Genomic DNA, 24,502 nt, shown 5'->3' on the forward strand with positions numbered 1-24,502 from the left:
CCCCGCTCGGCCACATAGAGCGGCGGCGATCAGACACCCCCCAGCAGGTCATCCCCCTAGTGGGGAAAAAAAGGGGGGGGGGGGGGGGGAGTCTGGTCGCCCTGCGTGGTTCCCGATCTGTGCTGTGGGCTGGAGAGCGCACACAGCACAGAATCTTCCAAAATAGCCTGGTCCTTAAGCGGTTAAGGCATGAAAACTTATTTAAAACTAGTGACTATTACTGGTGAGGAATTGTCTGAATGAGCTTTTCATCGTCTGCCTACCATTAGTAGCTATGGAGCCATGTGCTGACCTGTGTGAGAATTTCCCTGCAACACAGGCCTAAATGGGACACACAGGTCCTTAACCACTTGAGGACCTAGGGCTTTCTACCCCTTAAGGACCGGCCACTTTTTTTCCATTCAGACCACTGCAGCTTTCACGGTTTATTGCTCGCTCATACAACCTACCACCTAAATGAATTTTGGCTCCTTTTCTTGTCACTAATAAAGCTTTCTTTTGGTGCTATTTGATTGCTCCTGCGATTTTTACTTTTTATTATATTCATCAAAAAAGACATGAATTTTGGCAAAAAAATGATTTTTTTAACTTTCTGTGCTGACATTTTTCAAATAAAGTAAAATTTCTGTATACATGCAGCGCGAAAAATGTGGACAAACATGTTTTTGATAAAAAAAAACCCATTCAGTGTATATTTATTGGTTTGGGTAAAAGTTATAGCGTTTACAAACTATGGTGCAAAAAGTGAATTTTCTCATTTTCAAGCATCTATGACTTTTCTGACCCCCTGTCATGTTTCATGAGGGGCTAGAATTCCAGGATAGTATAAATACCCCCCAAATTACCCCATTTTGGAAAGAAGACATCCCAAAGTATTCACTGAGAGGCATAGTGAGTTCATAGAAGATATTATTTTTTGTCACAAGTAAGCGGAAAATGACACTGTGAGAAAAAAAAAAAAAAAAAAAGTTTCCATTTCTTCTAACTTGCGACAAAAAAAAAAAATGAAATCTGTCACGGACTCACCATGCCCCTCTCTGAATACCTTGAAGGGTCTACTTTCCAAAATGGAGTCATTTGTGGGGTGTGTTTACTGTCCTGACATTTTAGGGGGTGCTAAATTGTAAGCACCCCTGTAAAGCCTAAAGGTGCTCATTGGACTTTGGACCCCTTAGCGCAGTTAGGCTGCAAAAAAGTGCCACACATGTGGTATTGCCGTACTCAGGAGAAGTAGTATAATGTGTTTTGGGGTGTATTTTTACACATACCCATGCTGGGTGGGAGAAATATCTCTGTAAATGACAATTTGTTAATTATTTTACACACAATTGTCCATTTACAGAGATCTTTCTCCCACTCAGCATGGGTATGTGTAAAAATACACCACAAAACACATTATACTACTTCTCCTGAGTACGGCGATACCACATGTGTGGCACTTTTTTGCACCCTAACTGCTCTAAAGGGCCCAAAGTCCAATGAGTACCTTTAGGATTTCACAGGTCATTTTGAGAAATTTCGTTTCAAGACTACTCCTCACGGTTTAGGGCCCCTAAAATGCCAGGGCAGTATAGGAACCCCACAAATGACCCCATTTTAGAAAGAAGACACCCCAAGGTATTCCGTTAGGAGTATGGTGAGTTCATAGAAGATTTTATTTTTTGTCAAAAGTTAGCGGAAAATGACACTTTGTGAAAAAACACAATTAAAATCAATTTCCGCTAACTTGTGACAAAAAATAAAATCTTCTATGAACTCGCCATACTACTAACGGAATACCTTGGGGTGTCTTCTTTCTAAAATGGGGTCATTTGTGGGGTTCCTATACTGTCCTGGCATTTTAGGGGCCCTAAACCGTGAGGAGTAGTCTTGAAACGAAATTTCTCAAAATGACCTGTAAAATCCTAAAGGTACTCATTGGACTTTGGGCCCTTTAGCGCAGTTAGGGTGCAAAAAAGTGCCACACATGTGGTATCGCCATACTCGGGAGAAGTAGTACAATGTGTTTTGGGGTGTATTTTTACACATACCCATGCTGGGTGGGAGAAATACCTCTGTAAATGGACAATTGTGTGTAAAAAAATCAAAAGATTGTCATTTACAGAGGTATTTCTCCCACCCAGCATGGGTATGTGTAAAAATACACCCTAAAACACATTATACTACTTCTCCCGAGTACGGCGATACCACATGTGTGGCACTTTTTTGCACCCTAACTGCACTAAGGGGCCCAAAGTCCAATGAGTACCTTTAGGATTTCACAGGTCATTTTTGTTTCAAGACTACTCCTCACGGTTTAGGGCCCCTAAAATGCCAGGGCAGTATAGGAACCCCACTAATGACCCCATTTTAGAAAGAAGACACCCCAAGGTATTCCGTTAGGAGTATGGTGAGTTCATAGAAGTTTTTATTTTTTTGTGACAAGTTAGCGGAAATTGATTTTAATAGTTTTTTTTCACAAAGTGTCATTTTCCGCTAACTTGTGACAAAAAATAAAATCTTCTATGAACTCACCATACTCCTAACGGAATACCTTGGGGTGTCTTCTTTCTAAAATGGGGTCATTTGTGGGGTTCCTATACTGCCCTGGCATTTTAGGGGCCCTAAACCGTGAGGAGTAGTCTTGAAACCAAATGTCGCAAAATGACCTGTGAAATCCTAAAGGTACTCATTGGACTTTGGGCCCCTTAGCGTACTTAGGGTGCAAAAAAGTGCCACACATGTGGTACCGCCGTACTCAGGAGAAGTAGTATAATGCGTTTTGGGGTGTATTTTTACACATACCCATGCTAAGTGGGAGAAATATCTCTGTAAATGACAATTGTTTGATTTTTTTTACACACAATTGTCCATTTACATAGAAATTTCTCCCACCCAGCATGGGTATGTGTAAAAATACACCCCAAAACACATTATACTACTTTTCCTGAGTACGGCGGTACCACATGTGACACTTTTTTGCAGCCTAGGTGCGCTAAGGGGCCCAACGTCCTATTCACAGGTCATTTTGAGGCATTTGTTTTCTAGACTACTCCTCGCGGTTTAGGGCCCCTAAAATGCCAGGGCAGTATAGGAACCCCACAAGTGACCCCATTTTAGAAAGAAGACACCCCAAGGTATTCCGTTAGGTGTATGGCGAGTTCATAGAAGATTTTATTTTTTGTCACAAGTTAGTGAAAAATGACACTTTGTGAAAAAAAAACAATAAAAATCAATTTCCGCTAACTTTTGACAAAAAAAATCTTCTATGAACTCGTCATACACCTAACAGAATACCTTGGGGTGTCTTTTTTTTCTAAAATGGGGTCACTTGTGGGGTTCCTATACCGCCCTGGCATTTTACAGGCCCAAAACCGTGAGTAGTCTGGAAACCAAATGTCTCAAAATGACTGTTCAGGGGTATAAGCATCTGCAAATTTTGATGACAGGTGGTCTATGAGGGGGCAAATTTTGTGGAACCGGTCATAAGCAGGGTGGCCTTTTAGATGACAGGTTGTTTTGGGCCTGATCTGATGGATAGGAGTGCTAGGGGGGTGACAGGAGGTGATTGATGGGTGTCTCAGGGGGTGGTTAGAGGGGAAAATAGATGCAATCAATGCACTGGGGAGGTGATCGGAAGGGAGTCTGAGGGGGATCTGAGGGTGTGGGCGGGTGATTGAGTGCCCTAGGGGCAGATAGGGGTCTAATCTGATAGGTAGCAGTGACAGGGGGTGATTGATGGGTAATTAGTGGGTGTTTAGGGTAGAGAACAGATGTAAACACTGCACTTGGGAGGTGATTGGACGTCGGATCTGCGTGCGATCTATTGGTGTGGGTGGGTGATCAGATTGCCGCAAGGGGCAAGTTAGGGGCTGATTGATGGGTGGCAGTGACAGGGGGTGATTGATGGGTGGCAGTGACAGGGGGTGATTGATGGGTGATTGATAGGTGATTGACAGGTAATCAGTGGGTTATTACAGGGGAGAACAGATGTAAATATTGCACTGGCGAATTGATAAGGGGGGGGTCTGAGGGCAATCTGAGCGTGTAGGCGGGCGATTGGGTGCCCGCAAGGGGCAGATTAGGGTCTGATCTGATGGGTAACAGTGACAGGTGGTGATAGGGGGTGATAGGGGGTGATTGATGGGTGATTGATGGGTAATTAGTGGGTGTTTAGAGGAGAGAATAGATGGAAACACTGCGCTTGGGTGGTGATCTGATGTCGGATCTGCGGGCGATCTATTGGTGTGGGTGGGTGATCAGTTTGCCCGCAAGGGGCAGGTTAGGGGCTGATTGTTGGGTGGCAGTGACAGGGGGTGATTGATGGGTGATAGGTGATTGACAGGTGATCAGTGGGTTATTACAGGGAAGGACAGATGTAATTAATGCACTGGTGAATTGATAAGGGGGGGGTCTGAGGGCAATCTGAGCGTGTGGGCGGGTGATTGGGTGCCCGCAAGGGGCAGATTAGGGTCTGATCTGATAGGTAACAGTGACAGGTGGTGATAGGGGGTGATTGATGGGTAATTAGTGGGTGTTTAGAGAAGATAACAGATGTAAACAATACATTTGGGAGGTAATCTGACGGCGGGTTTGCGGGCGATCTAATGGTGTGGGTGGGTGATCAGATTGCCCGCAAGGGGCAGGTTAGGGGCTGATTGATGGGTGGCAGTGACAGGGGGTGACAGGGGGTGATTGATGGGTGATAGGTGATTGGCAGGTGATTGACAGGTGATCAGTGGGTTATTACATGGAAGAACAGATGTAATTAATGCACTGGTGAATTGATAAGGGGGGGTCAGAGGGCAATCTGAGCGTGTGGGCGGGTGATTGGGTGCCCGCAAGGGGCAGATTAGGGTCTGATCTGATAGGTAAAAGTGACAGGTGGTGATAGGGGGTGATTAATGGGTGATTGATGGGTAATTAGTGGGTGTTTAGAGGAGAGAATAGATGTAAACAATGGATTTGGGAGGTGATCTGATGTCGGATGTGCGGGCGATCTATTGGTGTGGGGGGGTGATCAGATTTCCCGCAAGGGGCAGGTTAGGGGCTGATTGATGGGTGGCAGTGACAGGGGGTGATTGACGGGTGATTGACAGGTGATCAGGGGGGATAGATGCATACAGTACATGGGGGGGGGGGTTATCTGGGGAGAATCTGAGGGGTGGGCTGGTGATCAGGAGGGAGCAGGGGGGGGGGATAAAAAAAAAATAGCGTTGACAGATAGTGACAGGGAGTGATTGATGGGTGATTAGGGGGGTGATTGGGTGCAAACAGGGGTCTAGGGGGTGGGCAGGGGGGGGTCTGATGGGTGCTGTGGGCGATCTGGGGCAGGGGGGGGGGGGGAATCAGTGTGCTTGGTGCAGACTAGGGTGGCTGCAGCCTGCCCTGGTGGTCCCTCGGACACTGGGACCACCAGGGCAGGAGGCAGCCTGTATAATACACTTTGTAAACATTACAAAGTGTATTATACACTTTGTATGCGGCGATCGTCGGGTTAACATCCCGCCGGCGGTTCCGTATGGCCGGCGGGATGTTGCGGCGGGTGAGCGGCGCGAGGCGGAGGATCGCGTCACGGATGACGCGATCGCTCCGCCCATGCCCATACAAGGACCGCCGCATTTTGTCAATACGGCAGTCCTTGCGGCGTCCACTTCCCGGCCGCCATTTGTCTATACGGCGGTCGGGAAGTAGTTAAGGCAAAGCACATGTAATTTATATATGCAGAGGTGCACTTCCTGTCCCAAGTTATGAACAATGTTTATACGTCTAAAGTACAATCCATGAGAAGGGTGAGTTACATGTAAATCATGTAGCACCATGGTTGTTGATTTTTAAAAAGTAAGAAAGCTGACTAATGCCCAAATGAAACAGTTTGTGTACCAACCAATAAGTCTTTATGAGAGCTATAGGATTTAGTCTTGTCTCCATAAGAGTTGTGATTCTAGAAAATGAAAAAATAGGTTTCAAATGCACCACACAGTAAAGATAAAGTTAGTAACAGTAATTCTTAGCAAAGGGTCTGTATTTTTCAAAAAAATTTTTGGTTAGTACTGATATGCTTAATTATGGAATGTAGCTACTTAGTAGCACAGACTTGTAAGCTAGCTATAATGCATGCAATTGCAAATATACGCAGCTGCTACGATTACACAGTTATTAGAAGCTGCAACATACAACATTAGAAATCTGCTGCTGCAAATCTGAAGAAACGGATGCACGTTGCTTCTATATATGTTGTTTGTGTGTCCTAGCCATTAAAGCAAACCTGGCAATCGTTTAATAACAATCCAATTTCTTAAACTGATAAAAGGGATATAAAATATGAAAATGCTAGTAAGTCAACTAAAAGGAAACCTGAACTGATACAGCACATATGCTAGATTTATCCCACCATATAACAAAAATGGGAGTGGATCATTGTTTACCTTAATGTGAACCCGAGGTGAAAATAAATTGATGAGCTAAACAATAATACTGTAGAACTAATTCTTAATAGAACTTTCCTGAGTGCGTCAAATACCATACATATTTTGGTTTTAAGTGTAAAAAAATCCAGGTCTGAAGAACTCACTCCTGGACATCTGCTGTTGCAATTTACATTTTTAAGCTCCTATTCAAAGTAATAATGGCTTATTGAACTTCTTATCAGTTCCCAGCTGTCTGGAATGTTTGCCACAGCCGAACCCAAGTTTTATACCCTCTGTTTAACAGTAAGAATTTATAGTCTCTTCATTGACCGCAGAGAAACTAATTTGCAGCACTGGATTACCTATGCGGATTATACCTTTAGCATAAAGAAAATAATATATGCGTGTACTAAGTAGGCATGGATTCTGCATGGCACAGAGGTGTAGTGGATAGTATTCTTGCCTTGCAGGGTTGGCTGCACGGTTTTTAATCCCATCCAGGGCACTATCTGCATGGCGTTTGCATGCTCTCTCCGTGTCTGTGTGAGTTTCTTTCGGGCACTCTGGTTCTCTCACACATTACCAAAACACACACAGATAAGTTAATTGGCTTCCCACTAAATTGGCTCTGGACAACAATGTGCGTATGACTATGGTAGAGATTAGATTGTGAGCCCTTCTGAGGGACAGTTAAGGGACCCACTTACACGACTTCCCGCCGATATACAGCAGATTTGATCACTGTGATCGAATCTGCTGTGAAATCGTTGCGCAACCGCTGACCGAACGATCGATTTCCGTCCAAAATCGATCGTTCCCGTCGATCTGTCCGTGCGGAAGATTTCGCTTGATCACCGGCGGGTCGGGAGTGCGTCGATAGCGGCGTTCAAATGTCCGAAGACCGACGCTAGCGGCAATACATTACCTGTTCCGCCGGCGCGAGTCCCCGCTGTCCCTTCTCCGTGCTGGGCTCCAGCTGGCTTCACTTCCTGTCGGGGGAAGTTTAAACAGTAGAGCGCCCTCTACTGTTTAAATTTCCCCGATAAGAAGTAAAGTGAAGCTGGAGCCCAGAGCGGAGAAGAGACAGCGGAGACCGGGGGACTTGCGCCGGCTGGATCAGGTAATGTATGCGGGGAGGCAGCGGCAGCTCCACAGATTGTGAATCGGTTTCATAGTGAAATCAATTCAAAATCTGTTTGCAGTGTAGGCAGCCAATAGATCTCTTTTTGATCAGATTCGATCACAGAGGGATCTATCTGCTGGTCGATCTGGTGGCAATCGACCAGTGTATGGCTGCCTTAAGTGACAAGACTGTATACTCTGCACAGTGCTGCAGAAGATGTTAGTGCTATATAAACACTAAATAATAATAACAAGGTACTTGTGTTATCTCACAAGGCAAGACTGCATTAACCTTAATAAAAACATTGAGAAATTGTTTAATGGGAAATTATCTCATAGCTTAGCAATGGTTGGTCACTTCAACTGTAAGTAAATTAGTCAAACCAACTGCAATATTTGTAAGAGCAATCACACCATGCACATTTTTTACATACAGAGTGTGCACTCCTCATGGATGAATCCTTCAGTGACTCGTACTGACAAATAAATTGAAAAATACAGACTAAGTATAGTCAAAACATAAAAAGTGCAGATTTAAATGGCAAGAGCTTTTTAAGCTCTAGTGATATGAAAAGATCTTGCAATGCTATAGGTGATTTTTATAAAATTACAAGTCCACCATTTACCCTCGTGCAACAAATGGTTGTTGGGTAAACTAGCTATGCCGTCTCCTTACACGTAACCTCTGTTGCTAAAAAGACCACACAGATATTATCCATTTAACTGCCTTGCCTGTCACAAAGCATATCTTAAAGGAAAGGTTCAGGGAGGGTGGGTAAAAAATCAAAATCAATTTCCACTTACCTGGGGCTTCCTCCAGCCCGTGGCAGGCAGGAGGTGCCCTCGCCGACGCTCCGCAGGCTCCCGGTGGTCTCCGGTGGCGCGCCCGACCTGGCCAGGCCGGCTGCCAGGTCGGGCTCTTCTGCGCTCCAAGGCCCGGAACTTCTGCGTCCCACGCCGGCGCTCTGACGTCATCGGACGTCCTCTGGGCTCTACTGCGCATGCGCAGAACTACTGCGCATGCGCAGTAGAGCCCGGAGGACGTCCGATGACGTCAGAGCTCCGGCGTGGGACGCAGAAGTTCCGGGCCTTGGAGCGCAGAAGAGCCCGACCTGGCAGCCGGCCTGGCCAGGTCGGGCGCGCCACCGGAGACCACCGGGAGCCTGCGGAGCGGCGGCGAGGGCACCTCCTGCCTGCCACGGGCTGGAGGAAGCCCCAGGTAAGTGGAAATTGATTTTGATTTTTTACCCACCCTCCCTGAACCTTCCCTTTAACTTTCTTTTTGACATTTAATCTTGACAAGCTACTTTCATACATCAAAGTATAAACATTAAATGTTGAAGCAGTTGATAAAATCTTTTTTAGACAGTCACTGCTAAATGTAATTTTTCAAGACACAAGAACATTATAGAAAAACATGTGGCTGAAGCAGAGCTTCATTAATATCATTGGCCTCGATTCATAAAGCATTCCAGAATTCGGAAATGCTGAAAACTGCTCACTTTACCGACCACACAGGAAAATCTGTATTCATAAAGGCTTTTTCCGCATGAAAAGCCGACATTCGCGAGCAGAGTGATCAATCACCGCCTTGCCCGGTGATTATCATAGCAAAAGTAACAAGTAGTCAATTCATAAAGATTAGAGGTAGCGGTATGCGGACGGGTATTACCGCTACCTCTGATGTGGCGAGAAGCGTGCGGAATACATTGCAGTGAATGGGACAGACCTCCCAAGCAGCTGCAGAGAGAACACCGCACGGAGGGATTCCGCCTGCTTCTCCTGTTTCCGCATGTCTCCCGACAGCCTTACGTCTGCCTACAGCGGAATATCTCCGCACGCCTGTCACATCTAGCAAAATTTTTATGAATTACCACCCTGAAGGCGGAAATACCGACAGCGGTGTTTCCCCGCTCGACGTTACCTTCCCGACAGCACTTTTATGAATCGAGGCCTTAGTTTCTGATGTTACATCAAACCGCTACCCTCTTGCAGAGGGCAGTCCAGAGATATTTTGCTATCATCTTGTGAAGAGGCAAAATGTAGAGTGGGGAGTTCTACAGCTGTTCCCCGTGCCACAGCTCCAGTAGCCCAAGACCATATTTCGTAGACACAATGCATGTTTGTAGACGTTCCTTAATGCGATTACATCTTCTAGAATTGTAGCGGCCGAGAACCTGCGACATAAAGGTGGCTACTTCAAAGTGTGGTACTGTGGCACAGGGACGGACAAGATGGAGGACCGCATTTGATGAAGGCTAGGGAGAAGCCTTAGGGGTGGTGACCTTGAGTAAAATAGGTCAGTTGCCTTTTAAAGGAAAAAATGGCAACGTGCAAAATCTTAACCTAAGCCAAGTAGCTCAGCAATTTCTAATGGAAGGAGAGCTTTCTGTCACTTTCAACCCACCACTGGTAGAACTCTTGAAAATTGTATAGTATTCTGTGTCAGGTGGCTAGATTCTACTTTCAGGTCTGCTGTCATGATATTTAGTGGAAATGAGCAGTGCTAGTTAAAATTGTCTTTGTCAACCTTAACTGTACAGTCTTAACACTCTCCTTAAAAGTGCCCCTTCAGAAAAACAAGCTTATAGGAACTGTGGCAAATCCCTCTGTACATCTTGGCACTGAAGGCCAACTGCAGGAGCAACGTGTGCCACCCCTGCTGACCACGCACCAGCTGTTAGCAAGTCTGTTAACTGTGCTACTAGTGGTAGGTGTGGGCTGTCTCAGGACGTGGAGTCTTAAAGGACCGGCCACTATCGCCAAAATGCAAAAATTTAAGATACATGTAAACATACAAATAAGTATGCTTCGTCCAGAGTCAAACAAGCCGTAAATTACTTTTTCCCTATGCTGCAGTCACTTACAGCAGGTACTAGAAATCTGACAGAACCGACAGGTTTTTGAGTAGCCCATCTCTTCATGGGGGTTTCTCAGGGTTTTTTTTATTTTCAAAAGATCTTAAAGAGGAACTCCAGTGAAAATAATGTAATAAAAAAAGTGCATCATTTTTACAATAATTATGTATAAATGATTTAGTCAGTGTTTGCCCATTGTAAAATCTTTTAAATCCCTGATTTACATTCTGACATTTATTACATGGTGACCTTTTTACTGTTGGCAGGTGATGTAGCTGCTGCATGCTTTTTTGGCAGTTGGAAACAGCTGTAAACTTCTATTTCCCACAATGCAACAAGGTTCACAGACAGGAAACTGCCAGGAGTACCACGGTCCTCAGAGTTTCTTGTGGGAGGGGTTTCACCACAATATCAGGAAGGGGGAAAAAAAAAAAAAAGAGAGACTTCTGAGTCTCTTTAAGTACCCATACAAAAAATGTATTTTCCTGTTCAATTCCCAGTAGATTTGATCACTTAGATAAAATCTACTGGGAATGGATTCCCCTAAAATGTCAAAGTGAATTTTGAACGACTTTAACCAAAAAACAAAAGTATCGATCGGTCAGATTAGAAAATCTAGGTTGATCAGGTGCAGTGGTAAATCGTTCATAGCTTTGAACTGCATCGAACAGAGTAACACTGCAGCTCAAATGATTTTCAATTGAAAATCGATGTGTTATTTGTTGTACGGATCAATTCTCTGAATCAATTCCGATTAGAGAAATAGTTTAGCCATATTGTGTGGCAATCTGTAAGTCTATGCACAGCTTAAGTGATCACCTGGTCTTCACAAGAAGGATCATATATTCAAGGAATAATAGACTGCTGTTCCTAGCAACAAATAGGGCCGTTGTTATTGGTGACAACTAGCTTGCAACCCCGTTACTGCTCCACTGGTAACTGGGAAAAAAGTACTTCATGGCTGAAAGATGGGAACGAGGCGATAGAGAAGCTATTCTCAGCTGGTGAAATTCAGGCATAAAAGTTGGGACAGACAACCAAAAACTTGGTTAGTTATCCAGACGGAGTTTGGGACGATGACGGGGTGGGTTGGTCAGCTATTCACATGGAGAGTCAGGGCTGGGAGCTGGCAAAGTAGTCATAATTTGGGTGAAGATCATGCAAGGCAGCTGATTCAGGTGAAGTTGTAGTTCAGGTAACAAATGAAGACTGGCAGTGGACAAGAGGCAAGGTCAGGAAAAAGGGAAGCGATGGCAAAAGGTCAAAGATGAGGCATAGGACTAGTGAAAGCTCATCAGAACTGATAGTAGAAGGCTGCTGTCAAAGGGTTTAAAGCAGTAGGATCAGCCATACTATGCCAGGGAAAAAAACACATATATAAGTAGATAAATACTTGACCTACTTACATAACACATGTATTATACTGTCCATGTTTTGATTTCAGTGAATGTTATATAGTAAATTACGAGAATTCTGTTCCTGGTGGGGGCCATGTCTTTTGCCCACAGTTAAGGCTAACTCGTGATGTCATTTCTGCCCTTTACTTTTTTCCTTGTCTCCTCCAATCGCTGAGTCGCCTCAGCCTTGCTTGTAAACACAAGTGAGTAGGGGATTAGGTTTCAGATAAGAAGCTGGCAGGGAAATAAAGGGAAGAGGAGGAATAGATTATAGATAAAAAGAACCCCCAGCATGCAATTCTTTGGCACGACTACTAAAGGGCCAATGTTCCTTAAGTATGTGATAACTTCAAATCATAACAGCAGAAAAAGTTTTGAAAGTTTTAAAAGCAGGATTAGCATCTTTATCACTTAATACACTCAGACCAGTTGCTGTTGAAATTTGATTTTTATGGTGACGATACCGCTTTAACGGACAACTGTAGCAAAAGGTATGTGGAGGCTGCCATATTTATTTCCTTTTAAGCATTACCAGTTGCTTGGCTATCATGCTGATCCTCTGCCTCTAATACATTCAGCCATAGACCCTGAACAAGTATACTCAGATCAGGTTTTTGGCATTGTCAGATCTGAGGAGATTAGCTACATGCTTTTTTTCTGGTGTAATTCAGACACTATTGCAGCCAAACAGATCAGCAGGGCTGCCAGGAAACTGGCGTTGTGTAAAAGGAAATACATATGGAAGCTTCTATATTCTTCTCACTTCAGTTGTCCTTAAAGTACTCTCCATGTGTCATCAGGCATTCTCAGAAAGCCAGGGAACATGGGTGTAGACAGTTATGCCACACCAAAGTGTAGACTGTTTATCCTCCTCCATTCTCATTGTATCTATAGGTCGGTGGATTTATGCTGGATGTGTAAGGTGTCGAACAACATGGTTGAGAAAGGACTAAATACTGTAAAGGAGCATGCCTACTGGTGAATCTTTGAGACAACTATAAAAGAACTATGTGCAATAAGAAAAGGGGAAGAAATTAAGTAAATGCTTGTAAAAAAGCTACTGGTTTCCAGTTATTAGATGGCAGCTAGTTAAAGAGAAAATGTCACCGATTTTATGTGTAAAAAACCCAAAATGTTCCTCTCACACTCCCCTATTGAAAAGCAGCCTTCCCTTGGGCAGTCTTCATCATTTTCTTTACGCAAGTGACCTTCTCTCAGTCTACATATATGTTAGTGTGATTTGTCTTCTTAAAACAAAGTATTTGCGATAATTCAGCTTTACGTGAACTGTGGTTCCCAATGGTTTTGGGTCACCCCGAGCTGTTTGGGTATTCTGTTCAATATATATGTTGACAAGTGAAGCCTGTGTTTGACCTTCCTATCCCTCGTGTTGCCTACCTATCTTTTCATTCACCTCTATAAATCGGCCTGCACAGACCTACAAATGCCAGAATGCAGGGACGCCAACTCACTTCTAAATCAGCAGCAACAGTGGTGCAGTGCAAATAACCAGGGATTTTGAATAAAGGTATTTGTGTGGGGAAAAGACAGGGTAATATGCATTTTTTTTATATACGGTATACTCTGGCGTATAAGACGACTGGGCGTATAAGACAATCCCCCCAACTTTTCCAGTTAAAATATAGACTTTGTGATATACTCGCCGTATAAGACTACCCCTCTTCCAACGAACACCAAATAAAAAAAAATAAAAAATCATATACTGATGCTATGTATGAACATATATAGGTGCTGTACTGTATGTGGTACCCAGTATATAGGCAATTGTTTGGATTGGTCAACTCTCCCTCTCCCTAAGTGGATTGGTCAGCTCTCCTTGTCTCCCTGTTTATCAGAGTGGTATTGAAGAATAGATTGCGCTGTGTCCATAAAACACGCCTCTTTTACACTGTTGGCCCACCCTTGTATCCAGTTTACTTCCTTCTCTGCCTCTCAGATCTCGCACAGGTGCGCCTGCTTCACTACAGTCCTCAGCAGCGAGATCTGAGAGGCGGTAACAGGATAGGGCATATCACCTGGCATCAATGACACACGGCGCATAAGATGACCCCTGACTTTTCAGAAGATTTTCAAGGGTTAAAAAGTAGTCTTATATGCCAGAATATACTGTACTGTATTTATTTAATGAAGTTTACATAAGGACCAGTAGCTAGAAGCTTTCCGTTGCTAATTTCTTCCCAGCATCTTAGGAAAATTTTATTTTAACACTTATTTAGTTAACCATTCTTATGTCTTAGAGCAGGGGTCCCCAAACTTTTCCGGTCAAGGGCAGGGGTCACCATACTTCAGACTGCCGGGGGCGGAACATACATAAAATGATGTTGAAAAACATATTGAATCTAGGTATCGATTCCCCCCAATCATGCCTGGAGGAGAACTCCCAGCAGCAGCCATTCAGTCATGTGGCGCTCAAAGAACGTTTTTGTGCACCAGACAGTGAAGCATACCCAGGTGACAACCTGATGAAGAACTGGATTGAAAGCCAGTGAATTACTGCTCGCTGGCTTCTACAGTATGTGGATGGGTGATGCCAGCACTGCTATTCTATATGCGAGCAGCCGATATTTACAGGTACAGTGGGCCACAGCTACAAGTTATACATTTTGTCTTTGGGGGGCCAGTAAAAAAGCCTCGGCAGGCCACATTCGGCCCCCGAGCCTTAGTTTGAGGACCACTGTTTTTGAGCCTAGAAAAGAGCCTTGAGGAACCAGGAAGTCAGACAGTGAAGACTGGACACTTCAACAGCACTTGGTGCTTCTATGTTTATGGAAATACCAAAAAAGAAGCTCAAATGATAATAGGCTACTATTAATTATTGTAGCCATTGGAAAACAATAATGCCCTATTGCGGTTACTGGAAATATACTTTAACAAATATAGAAATATAGGTTTACAATTATACAAAAGGCACAGCGTGTGTGTGCGTGTGCATGTGCATGTGCATACATATACAGGTCCTTCAAAAAATAAGCATATTGTGATAAAGTTCATTATTTTCTGTAATGTACTGATAAACATTAGACCTTCATATATTTTAGATTCATTACACACAACTGAAGTAGTTCAAGCCTTTTATTGTATTAATATTGATGATTTTGGCATACAGCTCATGAAAACCCAAAATTCCTATCTCAAAAAATTAGCATATCATGAAAAGGTTCTCTAAACGAGCTATTAACCTAATCATCTGAATCAACTAATTAACTCTAAACACCTGCAAAAGATTCCTGAGGCTTTTAAGAACTCCCAGCCTGGTTCATTACTCAAAACCGCAATCATGGGTAAGACTGCCGAGCTAACTGCTGTCCAGAAGGCCATCATTGACACCCTCAAGTAAGAGGGTAAGACACAAAGAAATTTCTGAACGAATAGGCTGTTCCCAGAGTGCTGTATCAAGGCACATCAGTGGGAAGTCTGTGGGAAGGAAAAAGTGTGACCGGACCCTGATGAAGATTGTGGAGAAGGACAGATTCCAGACCTTGGGGGACCTGCGGAAGCAGTGGACTGAGTCTGGAGTAGAAACATTCAGGGCCACAGTGTACAGGTGTGTGCAGGAAATGGGCTACAGGTGTCGCATTCCCCAGGTCAAGCCACTTATGAACCAGAAACAGCAGCAGAAGTGCCTGACCTGGGCTACAGAGAAGCAGCACTGGACTGTTGCTCAGTGGTCCAAAGTACTTTTTTCGGACGAAAGCAACTTTTGCATGTCATTCGGAAATCGAGGTGCCAGAGTCTGGAGGAAGACTGGGGAGAGGGAAATGCCAAAATGCCTGAAGTCCAGTGTCAAGTACCCACAGTCAGTGATGGTCTGGGGTGCCATGTCAGCTGCTGCTGTTGGTCCACTGTGTTTTAGCAAGGGCAGGGTCAATGCAGCTAGCCATCAGGAGATTTTGGAGCACTTCATGTTTCCATCTGCTGAAAAGCTTTATGGAGATGAACATTTCATTTTTCAGCACGACCTGGCACCTGCTCACAGTGCCAAAACCACTGGTAAATGGTTTACTGACCATGGTATTACTGTGCTCAATTGGCCTGCCAACTCTCCTGACCTGAACCCCATAGAGAATCTATGGGATATTGTGAAGAGAAAGTTGAGAGACGCAAGACCCAACACTCTGGATGAGCTTAAGGCCGCTATCGAAGCATCCTCTCTCCATAACATCTGAGCAGTGCCACAGGCTGATTGCCTCCATGCCACGGTGCACTGAAGCAGTCATTTCTGCAAAAGGATTCCCGACCAAGTATTGAGTGCATAACTGAACATAATTATTTGAAGGTTGACTTCTTTTGTTTTAAAAACACTTTTCTTTTATTGGTCGGATGAAATATGCTAATTTTTTGACATAGGAATTTGGGGTTTTCATGAGCTGTATGCCAAAATCATCAATATTAAAACAATAAAAGGCTTGAACTACTTCAGTTGTGTGTAATGAATCTAAAATATATGAAAGTCTAATGTTTATCAGTACATTACAGAAAATAATGAACTTTATCACAATATGCTAATTTTTTGAGAAGGACACACATATAAATATATACATATACATATACATATACACACACACACATACACACACAACTCATCTGTATTTACATCGACACAAATGCACCACAGAGTTAGCACAAAATAAATACAGGGCAGAAATTGAATTAAAAAAAAAAAAAAGCAGGAAACCGAAAACGTGTCACACCCTGTTATCCGTCATCCACCAGAAGCAAATGGATATGAGTAAGCACTGGCAGAGAGCCACACATGATCAACCTTATGAGTCAGTAAAAGGATTCTATGAAAGTTTTAATTCAGTAGGATGCCTCCCTCTCCAACATTTCTCATGAGCTACTTTTGTTTAGAAAAATGAAACCTTTTTCCTTTCACTCGCAGCAGCACTCAGTACTGTGCCTATGATATCATGCTGCTCAAAGCAAAACTTGAACTAAACATTGCTTCACTTTATCTCATCTCTATCAAGTTTTACATATCTAAATAACAATGTTAACAGTGCAAAGGGATTACCCTATCTTGCAGTTCCAAAATGCATAAATCAGCTGTTTTCTCAGGCTACCGTTTTGATGTTTGGGAATTCAGAAAATGTCGTTACCTGAACAGCTGAAGTTCCCAAGCTACACCTGATGCAGACAGTAGAGCATTAAAGCTGCTTCTGTGTGCTCCCTTGACAGGAGTATATTTGCACTAGAGTACAATATCAAGGTCAAACACTTTGTCTTGTCAACTTTGCTCCTGCTATTTATAGCTGCAATTTTCCCTCCCGCGCCCAAAAATTTTGGGCGCCTGGAAATTACGGAATTGCTTTGCACCTGCTATTTATAGCTGCAATTTTTGCTAATCAAGGCTTTTATAATTGCAGCCCATTTCCTCTGTGCCCCTTTTTTCCCTGATACGATGGAAGTGCCTCTGACCAACAGAAATTGCTTACCATCGTAAAATGAGATACTGGTGACTGGAAAAAGGGGAAAGCAGCAGCTTATTTGATATGGAATTTTCTATAGGATCCAGTGCCCAATTCCATGCAATGCTTCAAAGTCCATACAAAATGCTGTCTTTTGGACTTCCCTTCTGCATATCATGCACTTGTGAATTGCTATGTTTGAAATCATGACAACATTTGCTGTGTGCAGTGCATAAAACAAGAATCACTTAAACAGCTTCCTACTAATAGATCATAAAAAAAATTTGAATTATGAGCAGTATTTTAGTGCTTTAGAAACATGTGCAGAGGTGGGGGGTGGGTAGAATGTTTTAAAGGAAACATGTAATGTACAAAAAAAAAAAGTGTTTCATTTACCTGGGGCTTTTGCTAACCCCCTGCATCCTCCCTGTGCCTGCGCAGTATCTGAACAATCCTCCTTTGAGCAGTGCGAGCTATTAACACTCGTTCCTAAAGCTTTAGAAGGGAGTAGAGGCTCCTATGCTGGACTGGTACACAACCAAGATTGCGGCTTGTTGAATGAAGTCAACAACCTCATTATGAGGAAAATCTTAATTCTTTTACAGATAGCTCCAGGGTAGACATGGCCACCTGGGTGCATATACTGTAAATACATTTGAGGATTATCAAACATACAGTACTGGTAACAAATTCCATGCTCTTTGTTAACCCCATTAGTTTGGAAACAGACAATGTAGCAGTGCAGATTTAACATAAAAGACAAAAATGACTTAACTTCAAACAAATATATATAAAACAGGTCCCCTTAACTATTAGGGCCTGAGCCCACTAACCTGGTTGTTTCCGCTTTTCAGCATCTGCAACATTGACATGTAACTGAAAAGTGGACACAACTGCGTCAGTGGGCTCAGGCCCTGAATGAAAGATGTAAACTTAAAAGATTCCACATAGCAGACCTGCAGCCACAATGCAAACTGTATGTTTTGTGCAAGCAGTTAATAAAAGCATTAAGTGGTAGAAAAGAAAAAAATTAATGACTGAAATGAAACTGCACATTTTGGTACATACACCTGATCCATGTCTACTTGACTTTGAAGATCTGTCTTTCAAAATCTCTGACTGTGTAAAGCAAAAATGTGAATGAGAAATGGATTTAAAGGCAAATGAAAAGTAGAAATTATACAGTAAATATACAAACATAATGCACATAAACATCAATTTAAGCAAACAGACGCTGTATAAAGAATAGTTAATCCAGATGTACGAACAACCTGCCACAACAAGTGCCATGGCGGAATCATTAACAATAAGCACGGGTGAGAGGCACAGGGAGACGGAGGAAGAGGTACAGGGAGACAGCAGCTGCAAAGTTCTGCACCGTTTTGGTCCCCTCCCTCCACTCTCTATTACAGGCTTTCTCAACCAGGGTTTCCTGGAACCCCAGGGTTCCTTGAGGACTCTGCAGGGGTTCCTTGGCATTTTACCCCATCGTGGGGGAAGTATAATAGAGCACGCTATAATAGGTGGTACTGTAACAAGAAGCACTAAATTGGGGGCTCAGGAGACAGTATAATGAGTGGCAGTGTAATAGGAGATAGTGAAATTAGCAGCCTAACCTATTTAAAGACCATGCCTCCTGAAAAATAAATGCAGGGGTTCCTCGAGACCAAAAACTTGTTTGCAGGGGTTCCTTGAGATCCAAAAGTTATTTACAGGGTTCCTCCAAGATAAAAAGGTTGAGAAAGGCTGCTCTATTACATGGTACATAATGAACACTGATTGATCATTAGTGCAATAATCAAGGGAAAGAGTACTATACAGATGTCCTGCTAAGCATTATATAGACACGCTGCTTGTTTACAGGCAAGCAGCGTGTGTGTATAACACTCATTCTCCGGAATGTTGCACTAATGATTGAGCAATGTTTACTGAGAGTGATATGGACTCATGTATGCAACTTTAGATCTACAGAAGAAAAAAAACGCAATTTTCCTTACCAGTATTACCCTTGCAGCCCATAGCCCATGGACTTACTGACTGCTGTGAATTGTTTTGCAGAAAGCCTCTGAATCGATCTGAATTTATCGTATGCTCATCTTTCATTTCCTAAGCCTGTTACAGGTATGCTTAGATAGCAAAATGATTTGGACTTTTCAGTACAGCAAGTTTTAGTTTTTATTTCTTACACCAATAGTTTACAGCTATGTAATTCTAACTGTGTATACTAAACATGCACACAAAGTGCCAACTTCAGTCTTTTTATTATATGTAAAGGAAGCTAGTAGGATAAGCTTCTGAACAGCAAATGCACACAGTAAAGCGATTTAAAGTTATGAAGTTAGTGGTCAGTCAACTTGGGCTAATGCACAGCACACCAGCATGCCTGTTGGAAGTACACACCACAAGGTCTCTCCGCCTGGAAGTGTGTTCTCTGCCTTTATGGGAACCACTCACATCCAACGATGAGCTCTTAAGAGTAAACAAATGTAGATATTTACAACATCAAAAACGCTGTATATAAAATACATTTAAACTTTATTTTAACTAAAAATTGCCATGAAAACGCAGGAAAGGTTAGTGAAGAAAATTACAAGTGTTTCACAAGATACATGGAAGATATGTTGTGAAGTTTATTTCAAATGTAATGTTGTTCTGTATTTTATAGCAATGCAGTCAATTTTAGCTTTGTTAGCAATAATCAAGCACACTGAGGTTAACAAATTTAGATGAGTGTTCTCAGAAAGCAAACAGCACACTGAGAGAATAATTTACTTTTCCTTAGTTACACTTTCTTGGGCAATGCTATAATAATCTGAGCTTTGCAGAACACTGTTTTAGCTGAACCAGGTTTTATACTGCTGAGCAGACAGTGTTCATATATGTTATTCTTATGCTAGAGTCAAGGCAGGTCACCACACAACTGCTGCGGAACACTGAAAGAATGTTACTTGTTGCTGGTATCTGGGCTTGCGGCAGAACCATGTAATTCTACTTTTAGAACTATCTGACAACAATACAATGACGATTTAATTTTTACCTATATTTTCTAAATTTCTGTGCCATTATGACACAATCAAAATGTCTGTTTTTCACAAAAAACATTTAATATATATAATGAAAATGCAGTTGAATAGAATCAAATGATCCACAGTTACATTTACATGTACAGTCTAAGTATGTGAACCTCTAAGTTAATTTGCAGTATACTCGAGTGTTTCAATAAATAGATTGCTATATGGGAGCCCAGCCTTTAAGAACACCTGAACTGAAATACATTAATTAGATAATTTCTTGTACATGTAGTACTAATGGTAAAATGACCTTTCCTGGAGTTTCATATTGGTATGTTCAATTCAAGTGTTGAATTTCTAAGATTGATTTAAAAACAATTTGACAAAAAAAAATCTGCTTAATTAAGCAGGAAAAAATAAGTAGTCTTTTAAATGACTCTGTACTGTCCAGTTATCAGCAGTGTTCCCTAAGCCAAACAAAATGTTTTATGACTTTGCTTTACCTTTCAGGAGAGGTGTAGCTGCATTCAACGGCCTCATTTGCACAAATAAAAGCACTGGTTTGTTAAAGGGAACCTGTATTGAGAGACATTTAGAGGCGAACCTATTTTTTTTTTATTTTAAGCAGTACCAGTTGCCTGGCTGTTCTGCTGAGCCTCTACTTTTAGCCACAGACCCTGAACAAGCATGCAGATTACGTTTCAAAAATCTGACAGGATTAGCTGCAAACTTGTTTCAAGAGAACCCGAGGAGGGTTTTAAGAATGCTATTAGGACACAGAGGCTGGTCATTGTGTGCAGAACCAGCCTCTGTTACTATACTGTGCGCCCCCCCCACGCTCTGCAGTCCCCCACAAAAAAAACCCGCCGTGCTAGCGACATGCAGCTTGTCGCTAGCCGGCTGTTTACATCCAGGCTGTCATTTATCGCTGCTCCCCCCGCCTCCTCTATAGCGACACTCCCCGCCTGCGCCCCTTCCCTCCCAGCTTACTTAAGCTGATTGGAGGGAAGGGACGGGGTTCGGCGCTATAGAGGAGGCGGGGGAGCGGCAGTAAATGACAGCCTGGATGTAATCAGCCAGCTAGCGACACGCTGCATTTTGCTACCACAGCTTTTTTTCTGGGGGACAGCAAAGCGCGGGGGGGGGGGGGCGGGGGCACAGTATAGCAACAGAGGCTGGTCATTGTATGCAGAACCAGCCTCTGTGTCCGAATAGCATTCTTAAAATTCACCTCGGGTTCGCTTTCAGGTGTGTAAATCAGACACTACTTACCAAAAAGATCAGCAGGACTGCCAGATAATTGATATTGTGGAGAAAAATTTGGCAGCCTCCATACGTCTCTTACCTTGGTTCCTTTTAACTCTTACAGTGAAAATTATACATCTGCCCATTTGAGGTCAGCTAAAGACCATCAATATAAGCCTAAAGAGAAGAAGAATCCTCCATCACAGGAACACCTGCAGGTAATGCATCCAACGCCTGTCAGCTGCTCTTGGGAACTTGCTGGGAGCTGGCATTCGCTCAGCACAGGCATCAATGAGACTTCCATAACATGAGTGCACATCTGAGAGCAGATGAGAGCATGTAAAACACAGATATGCATGTGGTTACAGGTGCAGCCATTCCTATTGAAATAATCTGTAGCTGGAAGGTCTTGTTAGCTAGCAGATTGCAAGCTGGACCTTGCTTTATCTAATAAGTAAGCTTTCACAAATAAGTTTACACAATTTAAATTTAAGAATGACCTCTCAAATCCTTGCATTAGTCACTGTGTTCTCTTTAAAGCCTTGAAATAAAATTCCACACAAACCAAAAGGAAACCTCATGCAGCACTTTATACTCCATTTGGAGTGTGGTGGGAGTAGACGTTTACTAAACTCCTTAATGCTACTTTAGCTAAACATAGCCATACACAGATTGCCACCCAATGTGGCAAATCGTTCAATCTCTTTCTGATCTGAATCTGATCGGAGAGGCATCTATTCCTAACACACACCGAACATAGATTTTCAATTTCATTGAGGGTTCTATTCCTAACAGACACAGCACATAGCTTTTCAATACACTCCATCATCGAACCACAGTGTTGTAACGCTTGATGCAGTGTAATGCTATGGGCTGCCAATGCACTTATGCTCCTCTTCCACCTTTGATTGAGATTTTACATTCAGGATGGTCACCATTACGATCAATGCGACATGTTAAACAAAAGTTTCAGAGTGATCAAATCGACAAGGAAAATTGATGTGTGTATGGCGAGCTTAACTCTATTTCCACTGCAAGCAATCTGATATGCTTTTCACATCACATGCAATTGGGAAACACAGGCTTTATCAGCTGAATCCTGTGTTGCTGCTCCCACAAGTGTCATGCAATACTTGCCAAAGTGCACATTCACTGCATGCATGTCCCTTGATAGGACGGTACGTCTGCAATCTGGAGGTTCCAAACGCTTCACTCTTTTTAGGCAAGTATCTGATTTTTGACCCAGAGTGGCTCTTTGGTTCACTTTAACTACTTAAAGACCGCCCCATGCCAATTGGCAGGGACGCGGCGGGAGCCCCAGGACCGCCTAACACCAATAGGTGTGCAGTCCTGGGGGAGTGTTTTGCAGGATATCGCGTGTGCCGATGCGCGCACATCTCTGCTCTGTCATCAGTCTCCCTGCGGTTAAACCGTCATCTATTTACATTGTACAGCGCTGCGATCTACGGCAGCGCTGTACTGGGGACAGCCGTGTTATACATAGGCTGATGTCTATGAGAGCCGTTTGCAGAGATTGGCTGCCAGGGGGAAAGAGGGAGGGGTATAAGTAAATAAATAAAAAAAAAAAGTACAATTAAAAAAAAAAAAAGAAAGAAAGAAATCAAAAAAACTAAACAAAAACAATCGTGCCAGCAGGGATCAGAGCCCACCCACAGAAAGCTCTGTGTTGTCTCTGTGTGCCGAGTTGTATGACCCTGCACTGAGCCCTTAAAGGACAACTGAAGGGAAAAGGATATGGAGGCTGCCATATTTATTTCCTTTTAAGCAATACCAGTTGCCTGGCTAATACTTCTAGCCACAGACCCTGAACAAGCATGCAGCAGATCAGGTGTTTCTGGCATTATTGTCAGATCTAACAAGATTAGGTGCATGCTTGTTTCTTGTGTTATTGAGACACTATTGAGACTTTACTGCAGCCAATATAGATCAACAGAGCTGCCAGGCAACTGGTATTGTTTAAAAGAAAATAAATATGGCAGCCTCCATTTAATGTATGAATTCTCTATAAATTCCTTGGGGACATCTGTATATACACAATCTATACAGAATACAATCTAAAAAAGAAATACAATCCAAGAAATTCAATGAAACCAGGAACAGAATTTGGAGATAATATCTTTGCGCAGCCCTCAAATTCTCCTCAACTCTTATGCCGAGCATACACGGCACGTTTTATGCGCCGGATCGAGCCAGCGTCTCGATGGCGGCTCGTACGCGCGGATCGATTCCCGCTCGTCCCCGCCGGCGGTCCCTATCAGCCGCTCGATTCCGTGCCATTGTCCGCCGGTGGGCGTGGGTCGAGCGGCTTGATCGGGCCAGCTGAATATTAACAGCTGGCCGGATCAGCTGGTCGATACACGGTACAAAAACGTACCGTGTATCCCCAGCATAACATAATGGGCATCTGCATGCATGCCAGGCAAGACAGCACATTCCAAACAATCAAGCACTTAAAAAGCCTGTCAGACAGACCATTAATCCCATTAATTTGTAAACTATCACTGTGTCCCGAAAAGCCATGAAAAACAAAAACAAAAAAAAACACCTTCAGTTATGCAGAACACGAAAGCAAAACAAAAGCATAGGTGTGCTAGGAAAACGGTTACATGCACCATTACAAATAAAGTTAGGGACAAACTGACCCTATGAATTTTGACGCTTCTGCTACTAGTCAAATCCGAAGACTCCTTAATATGGTAGATTATAGAAAATATAATTTATTTCAAAATGTAAATGCTAAAAAGAAATTCTGTTTCATAAGGCAGTACAAACCAGATAAGGACGGTGACTGGACCGGTGAGAGTACTTGGCCCGGTCGGAATCCTCCTGAGAGACAACAAAGTGCATTGGAGAATTTTTCATTCACTAACTGAAACCTGGCAAAGTTCAAACATGCTTTCAACAGTTAACACAAATTTTTATCTTAATGTTTAAAGAATTAGCCAATTTCATATTGTCATTGCTGAATTATTCACAAGCAGCTCAGCAAACAAACCATTTCACAAAAGAAAATGTAAAAGCAGTTTCTAA

At 42.9% G+C, this 24,502-nt stretch overlaps 1 protein-coding gene across 29 annotated transcripts in view; it reads right to left on the bottom strand.

Moving 5' to 3' along the window:
* Nucleotides 1-24,502, bottom strand: part of LRRFIP2 (LRR binding FLII interacting protein 2) — a 192,870-nt gene that overhangs the window by 69,563 nt on the left and 98,805 nt on the right. For 11 of the 29 annotated variants that reach the window (XM_068236543.1, XM_068236553.1, XM_068236545.1 and 8 more), the window contains 6 exons: nt 24,245-24,298; nt 24,115-24,159; nt 19,596-19,664; nt 18,264-18,314; nt 7,946-7,987; nt 5,867-5,923 (listed from right to left, as the gene is read on the bottom strand). The exons of 10 other annotated variants lie outside the window; for them this stretch is intronic. In XM_068236543.1, coding sequence (XP_068092644.1) covers nt 5,867-5,923; nt 7,946-7,987; nt 18,264-18,314; nt 19,596-19,664; nt 24,115-24,159; nt 24,245-24,298 — 318 coding nt within the window. Of the gene's footprint in view, nt 1-5,866; nt 5,924-7,945; nt 7,988-18,263; nt 18,315-19,595; nt 19,665-21,663; nt 21,771-24,114; nt 24,160-24,244; nt 24,299-24,502 lie in introns of all 29 variants that reach the window. 8 more of the 29 variants (XM_068236552.1, XM_068236547.1, XM_068236549.1 and 5 more) reach the window with 7 other exon arrangements.

The sequence above is a fragment of the Hyperolius riggenbachi genome, chromosome 5 (genome assembly GCF_040937935.1).
Source record: "Hyperolius riggenbachi isolate aHypRig1 chromosome 5, aHypRig1.pri, whole genome shotgun sequence".
NCBI lineage: Eukaryota > Metazoa > Chordata > Amphibia > Anura > Hyperoliidae > Hyperolius > Hyperolius riggenbachi.